This window comes from Balaenoptera acutorostrata, chromosome 8, assembly GCF_949987535.1.
Source record: "Balaenoptera acutorostrata chromosome 8, mBalAcu1.1, whole genome shotgun sequence".
Lineage (NCBI taxonomy): Eukaryota > Metazoa > Chordata > Mammalia > Artiodactyla > Balaenopteridae > Balaenoptera > Balaenoptera acutorostrata.
Window position 1 is genome coordinate 48,319,024 of NC_080071.1, and position 8,410 is coordinate 48,327,433.

The 8,410-nt window shown below is 31.3% G+C and overlaps 1 protein-coding gene across 12 annotated transcripts in view; it reads left to right on the plus strand.

Annotated features, from left to right (window-relative positions):
- The window catches only part of GULP1 (GULP PTB domain containing engulfment adaptor 1), a 259,120-nt gene extending 254,000 nt beyond the window's left edge, over positions 1-5,120 (plus strand). For all 12 annotated transcript variants that reach the window (XM_057551831.1, XM_057551832.1, XM_057551830.1 and 9 more), the window contains one exon: positions 2,813-5,120. In XM_057551831.1, coding sequence (XP_057407814.1) covers positions 2,813-2,884 — 72 coding nt within the window. In that variant the 3' untranslated portion in view covers positions 2,885-5,120. The remainder of the gene's footprint in view (positions 1-2,812) is intronic.
- The last annotated feature ends 3,290 nt before the right edge of the window (positions 5,121-8,410 follow it).

Sequence of the window (8,410 nt, forward strand, 5' to 3'; positions counted from 1 at the left end):
AGGAAAAGGAAAATATGTACATATAGTCTCCTATAGAAGGTCTTCTATAGTTCTTTTAAATTTTCTCTTTAAAAAATATAACTATATCATGTACACATGATTAAAGTAAGTAGACAAATGATTAGGAAACTAAATAATTAACAGATAAATAAAAAAGCATAGCTCACAAAAGAAGACCACAGACGGCTATATACTTGTAGACATGTTAAGTCTAATCAAAGAAAACATACAAATTAAGAACTATAAAAGCTATTTTAATCCAGCAAACTAAACATTATATTTTTTTACTAATATAGAGTGCAGATGAAATTGTGATGAAACAAGCACTCTAAATCATTGCTGGGCCAGGGTCAGTTCACAGCATCCCTTTGGGGAGTAATTTGTTACTAATACTTGTATTTCTATTTGATGTCAAAAACTTTAATACAGTCTATTCTGAGGAGAAAATAACTATGAATGTGGAAAATCTCTATGCATAAAAACATCCAGTCAACCTTATTTATAATTATAAAATACAGGAAATAAATTATATTAAAATTAATAGAACATTATAAAAATCATCAAATTAGTTTTACAAGGACTCAAAATAATCAAATTTGTTCTACTAAGATTAAAAAAGAATATAGAAATTTATATATAATACATTAAATAAGTTATATATAATATATAGTTATTTATATTAGTATTAGATATTTTTTAATTTATAGGTAGAAAAAAGGAAGACTCAAAGGACATACTTCAACACGTTAATTGTTGCATAAGAGTGTTTTTTTTCTTCCTTGATATGCTTTTCTCCATGTTTCAAAGTAAGAAAATGCATTTGGGGAAAATATTTTATATAAAAATATATTTTTAATAATATATCAATAATAAAATCATTATTTTGTGTGATATGTTTATGATAGTTTCCATCACTACATAAATTAAATAAGCCTTATTTTCATTCAAACGTTTAAAATTCAAGAAGATATGGAAACCTTAGAAGGATTTAGAATGCATTAAGTCATGACTTACTAAATGAGGCCTAGAAGGAAGGGTCAGAAAATGTGTGGGAAATTTTAAGAGGAAAGAAAACCAAGGAGCCATGTAACAATGTGTCTGTCAAAAGGGATAATTAAGTTAATCTAAGAGGACTCCTAAAGAATCCTTATAAAAACATGGAGATATTCTCGTAGGTGATATACAAACATTTTTTGTTGAAACAATGACCCCTATTTTACTTTGATTACTATTCTGCCTTTCATATACTGATAACACATTGATAAATAGTATTTTCAGGGTAATTGAAGTGATAGTGGTTTAATTTCAGAATGAACTGATTAAAACACAATGGTATCAAATCTTTCCAAAGGTAATATATATCCACATTACTTACCTATCTATCTATCTATCTATCATCTGATATTCCAGAAGATGACATAGTACATAGATCCTCAGATATCCAAATAAAATATTTTAAAAAGCAGTTTATTTACAATATTTTCATTTTAAAGTATTGTCTTTTCTAAGTATTTGGCAGCTGTTTAAAAAAATATGCATACATGTGGCAAAATATTTGTCTTGTGACCAGAATAGGCTTTTAAAACAATGGTAAGTACTCTGACTTTTACTTAACTAAGTATAATTTGTATTCCAAGTACCGAGAAGTACTTTTGAAAAACCCTTAAAGTGATGACATTGCCGTGTGGTCTTTGTGCTTAGACATAATGAAGAGTGTTCTCTAAACATTAACAGTGAAAAAGGTGTGGCTTGTATTTTGTAATGATTTTCTTCCTCTATATGATAATGTTTACATTGGATTTATAGTAAGTACATTAGATACGGGTTCTAAATGAAAGTAACTTGAGGAAATGCAAATAGATATGCAATTGGCTAACACACAAGTAGATACCATCTAATTAAACAAAACACAAAGCAGAACAGAGGACAAAAGGCTTCTCTTTGAGAGAGATTTTCTTTTCCTCAGGAATAGACTTTTGTCTACATTTCATTTTATGAGCAAGGATGGGGATGGGGAAGGTGGTAAGACCAGAAGTGGCCCATAGTTCAACTACCTTATACAGAAAAGAAGAGAGCTGGGGAGTAGAGAAGGACAAACACCTTTGCCACTAACTTTTAACTCAAAAATCTTCAAAACAATTTTGTTCATGGCAATTGGATATTTGGTCTCAATAAATCAAAATCAATTTAACTTCCAGAAGCATCTAAAACATGCTAGAGGTGAGTGGAATTCAAAGCAATAATTTGCAGCTACAAGCAGCTACAAGGCTAGTAGAGGAAGCTTTCTCCATGGCAAAGTGGTCTGCAGTCCTGTGTTACACATAGGATACAGCATTGCATTTAGGGAATACAATGCAATTTATTTTACCAGGCTCTGAATAGTGGTAACCAAGAAGGAAAGTTGAAAACTATCAGGCTGTCATCACCTTGAGGTCTAGCTATCTTACTTATATGAATATTGACCTTTAAAGCCAAGGGATTTAAGCTACAGTAGAATGACATAAAGTAGACTTCACTGAAAAGAAACATTTAAGTCTTAAAATTACTTAATTCCACATATTTCTGTTTTCTTCTATCTCTTATGCGTGCTAACCTCATGTATATTTAAAACATTTAAAATGCTAATGGGTATAAAAGCATTTGATAAAAATTTGACAAGCCAACATTTGACACATAATTATTTCTTAGTTGATCAAAACATGAAGATTTCAACTTCTGCTCATAGTCTCTTTCATTTACTGATTTTTTCTTTTCTTTCTTTTTTTTTTGCTATGAGCATTTCCTATTTTAATGATTTTACTTTATTTTGCAGGAGGGGTTCAAAATGGGACTAACTCTTGAAGGCACAGTATTTTGTCTCGACCCATTAGACAGCAGGTGCTGATGTCAAGAACAAGAGGTCTTGAATCTGTTAAATTTGTTTTGTATACATATCTATTATTCATTATTACTTGTGACAGGTATTATACATGTACCAATATATTTTTGAATCTCATAACTTTCTGAAAATTATTTCAGTAAAATTTCCTCATACTTTCACTGTTGTACTGTAGCATTTTGTTTTAAAAACAACTCACTGTAAAGTAAATCATACTTTTATGTTCCTTTCTGTTTGTTTGTAGAAGAATTTATAACTGAAAGACAAATTATCCAAATATCTGCCTGTGTCTGAGCTCTAAATAATTAGCTTCTTCAAATTTAAGTTCATTCTCTAGGATGCTAGTTTATTACTGATTTCCCAAAAGCCATACCTTAAAGATAACTTTCAGAGTCCTCAAGAGATACACCAATGCCAAACTAAATATGTTCTATATTCAAACCAATAAACATGTTACCATTCATTAGACAGATGTCATTTTATGTATGAAATGTTGTTCATATTATTGGGGAAATGTAAACTTTGAATATAATACCACCAGATCATTTTTAGCAGGTAAAATAACAAAAATATAAATTCCAATAATAATTAAACTAAATGTATTTAGAGTACTTATTAGTAAAATCAAGGTAATAATGATAGTTATTATTATCAGCTACACTCCAAATATTTTATTTATTTCATACATAAAGATTGTGGAAAAAATGAAAATTTGCTATTTACAAAACACTTAAAATAAAATTTAATTTCTAATGAGATAAGTTACATTACTAAACATCATCTGATTTGAAGTTTCTGGAAAAAACATTTGGAATATGTGCTGTCTATAGTTGCAGTATCTATTACCCATATATACTTTACCAAATATATTTTTTCTGAACTGAATAAGACTATCCTTCTTATATTTTCTCCTTTGATAAAGATATTTTCTCACCAAAGTTTATTTTGTGATGACCCATTAGTTTTGATACTGTTAAAAATCTATGGCACCTGTTCTTTATGAATTATCAATATTATTTAGCAAATTTAATTTGTATCTGTTTTGTTAAAGTCAGAATCTCATTTTTCACAAAAATGAAATTGCTGCTCAGTTTAGTCTTTAACATGAACAATAACATTTTCTTGCAGCTGATTCTTTTTTTTTTTTTTTAAATCCTAATCGAAACCACTTTTTTTTTAAATTAATTAATTGATTTTATTTTTTTATTTTTGGATGTGTTGGGGCTTCGTTGCTGTGCGCGGGCTTTCTCTAGTTGCGTCAAGGGGGGGCCACTCTTCATCGCGGTGCGCGAGCCTCTCACTATCGCGGCCTCTCTTGTTGCGGAGCACAGGCTCCAGACGCGCAGGCTCAGTAGTTGTGGCTCACGGGCCTAGTTGCTCCGTGGCATGTGGGATCTTCCCAGACCAGGGCTCGAACCCGTGTCCCCTGCATTGGCAGGCAGATTCTCAACCACTGCACCACCAGGGAAGCCCGCAGCTGATTCTTGATGTGCTGATGAACTCTGACTTTTAAAAATGTTTGTTTCTTACACCTTTGCCCATTATGTAACAGACTGTAATTTGTACTGAGTGCAGCAAAATTTATGGTCAAATTTATAAATTTGGTTCATCACATTATAAGAAAAAAAATTGAATTAATGAAAATATGAGCTTAGATTGAGGGTAGATCTCAAAAATGTTTCTTTTCCTTTAGTCATGGAAATTTTCTTCACGTGCTAAAGGTGCATTTTCACTAGGAACAGAAATCAAATAGGCTTATGCAATATTATATTTGTATGTATCCCCATAATGTTCTGTGGTGTATATAGGCCTTCTTGTTTGCTTTCTGTTATCTGCTAAGTTGTACCTTAATTAGAGGGTAGTGTATGTTTCATAAAGAAGAGTCTTTATAATTTTGTTTGTCATATAGTATTTTGGAATTTGTATAATGAGGATGTTTAGAAGCCATATTAATGGCTTTTTTTAACAGATAGAATTTGTATTTTTATTGTACTTTAAAAAGCTTTATGTAACAGGTATATATTTAGTGGCGATTTATTATCAATGGTAACACAATAGAGTACTTTGCACATTTAAAATATGTTACTGTACCAATTTTTAATGGTAATCAATTCTGCTACTGGCATGATTAAATAGTATATAATTGGTCATTAATTATGAACATTTATTTCACCAGTGCATTTTTATGAAGATACAGTTGCAAATTGTATTTCTATGTAAACTCAATGATATGTTTGATTTTGCTGAGAATAAATGATTTTAAATAAATTAAATTGTATAATTTATATTTGTATATATAACTCATTAAATAACCTCTAATTAATTTAGACACATTCTGAAGCTAATTTCATGCCAGATTTTCCTGGTTATAGATTGGTGCCAAAAGAAAGACAGGAAGAGAAAGAAGAAAGCAGAAAAAGACTTTAACTTCATTTCTTACAGCCCACACACATATTAGCTTTATGATCCAACATAATTCAGTTGTGAAAACAGTGGATTTCATCCTGCTGGTGAGAGAGGTCATAGTTTGGTTCCTTTCACCAGAAGCATCTGGTGTAATAACTGTATTAGGTAAATATCTCTTTTCAGAATGGAGAGCCTTTTTAAGCTAGTAATACAAAGGGTATCTTGGCTGGTAGTCTTAAAAAGGTGGACTTGATAATAGAATTTGAGTGGTGGCTAATTAGAATATCATGAAGTTTTGAATCTATTCAAAACACAATGTTAAGTATTTTAATGGTGCACAGGACTCACATGCACGGCTTTGCACACCAGTGAGCAATTCATCCATTCACTAAAATTCATTTATTACTCTATGTGAATATCATGTATTAGGTGGGTAAGAAAACATCTCGTAAGTTTGCTAACAGACATTGTTAAATTGAAGGTGACAAGATCCCTGTCTTCAGTTAGTTTATTGTCGTAAAGGAAAAGTAAGGCAGATACTTGAATTAATAAATGAAAACCTATATGTATTAAAGTACTGTGTGAACCAAAAATTTCCTTTAGAATATTAATATTTAACTATGTTTAAATTTGGGTACCTAGCACTGGCTAGTGTCTATAATGTTAGATATCCAGTGTGAAGCTTATGAAGACAGGCCAATGACAATAATTTTCTTCATCTCTTCTTGTTTCTTGTATTTTGAATTTGATTTTTTTTAAATTTTAGTCACATTATGGGAATTCATTTTCAGATAGAACTTCTGTTAGATTTTTGTGTTGATGCATTTCTAAATACTGACTTTTGTTTTTACTCCTTTTGATGTTACTTAACATAACCATGAAAAAAAACTGGCTGTTAATATTTTTCTGTTCCAGTGTTTCCATCTATAGTTCCAAATTCAATATTTATTCATGATTTTGGGTTTCAGCCTCTGTTAAATTTTTTGAAAAATCTTGGACCCAATTTTGACAACTAAAACCCAGACTCCACCCAAACTGCACTCTTTACGGGCAGTTAACACACTGTTGATATGGGCATGGCTAGTATTGCCCTCAGACCCCTGTGTCTCATGCAAGAAGTGCCTAATTTAAGTGTCCGCACCTTCCTAGATAACCTCAGACGACTGTCTCAAGAACTTCCCCCTCCAACACCCATTTCATAAATTTGACCCAAACCTTAATTCTTATACACTCGTTCCATGTCTTGACCTTATGTTATTAAGATCCAAATGTAACCCACTTATAGAATTCTCTCCCTCAAAACGTATTTCTCTGGAATTTATCTAAAGTGGGATTCCCTTACTCTAGTGAGGACACCACCTCTTAAAATAATGTATGGTCTTCTATTTCCTTACTTTCAAGTGAATTTTTATGAAATTGGGTATTATTTAAATAACAGAAGACATTTCCTTTCTCTGAATTCATTTCTTTCCACTCTAGTTCATTGATCCTAAGACACACTAATTCCAAAATCATAGTCAATAATATACAAAGGATGGCATACTTAAGAAGTTGAGTTTGAAAGCTCACTTTGAACTTTTCTGATAAAAATTTATCACTACATGATAAATTGAAATAGCTGAATTTCTTATTTCTGTATCACTAACATTGGGTTTTGTGTGAGCTAATAGTACCACTACAACTGTGTAACTAAAACTTTGCTTATATAATTACCTTATATTTACCTTTAGCCACATTTTTGGTGTTTATTCAGATGCACACTCAAAATTCATTGAGCCAAACATTTCCAGTTTGCAAGCAGCTCTACAGGCACTTTGGAACTTGCATCAGACTTTTAAATGTTGCTGTTTTCATTAAAGGGAGTCTGGCTAGAAGCTGTAGGAAATATCTTCTTAAAAGAATTCCCCAGTACGCGCAGGACCTAATTAAGTTCTCTGTTAAAGGACATTCTGAAATCTCATAGCATTTTCTCTGTAAATTTTAGTTCATCAACTTGTCATTATTAATATATTTTGCAAAAATCAATAAAATACTGTCTTGGAAACACCATTTAAATATATTTTTAATAAAGTATTTTTTTAGCTTTTCTATTTGTTTAATAAAGTTTTTTAAACAAAATTTTCTGTTTATCCTCCAAAAATCTTAATGAAGTATTGCTTTGACAGTTTTGTATCTTTGGTGCCACGCACAACACTTTACCCATAAAGCGTTCAGTAAAAGGTTAAATGATTCTTTAGCATGTTTCTTGTTAATGATGTGAACTAAAACTTCTTATGCTCTCTGTGAAAGAAAAGAACAACATGCCTTCCAAGTAAATCTTAAGAGAAGATAACCACTTTGTCCTTTCTGATAAAATCTTTACCAGTATTTTAACTTTTATCTTATGTAGCAATGATCTGCTAAATAAAGACCTTGACATTCTCTATGAGCATCTATTAATCACCATAGATTCATAGACTAAGGAAATCTGGCTCACTCAAGGGAGGAAAAACAATTGACTATTGTTGATATTAGTTATGTTAATATTGATTTTTATTAATTGATTATTATAGCTTCAATGAGACTTGGAGGATTCAGAGATGAATGTTGTAGAATTAAGGGACATTGCCTGGACTCAGAGGGTGAAGAACTACATTTGTTGAGCATGTGAGTTAAAGAATGATAGGTAAAGACTCAAACTGCATCTTTCCTTGAATCCCATGTTGTGGTCACACAGTTTTCATTGGCCTTAAATATTTTTAAGTTCATTTATTTGTCCTTAGTTTTTTATTGTCCTCTTACTTCAAATGACATTTCATAGGAACATGTTGGGGCCCTTCCCAGTTGCCTACTCCCTCCCCTCTGTCTAGCCAGGCTGCTATGTTCTATTCTGTTCTGAAGGTCACTTGTTCCAGTTGAAATAGCTGTCTGGATGAACTGGAAGTAATCCAGATACCGGTTCTTTCCTGCAAAGAAAGCAAAGAAAGATGTTTGTTTCTTGGCTACATTTTGATAGAAAAAAATAAAAGAATTTTATGGCTAAGTCTATTAATAGTTGAAAAAATTAATGTAGCTCTGGGACTAATTTAAAAGTGTTACTATTTTCCAGTGCTTTGTGTCATTTTGTTTTTTTATATACTTTTAAAA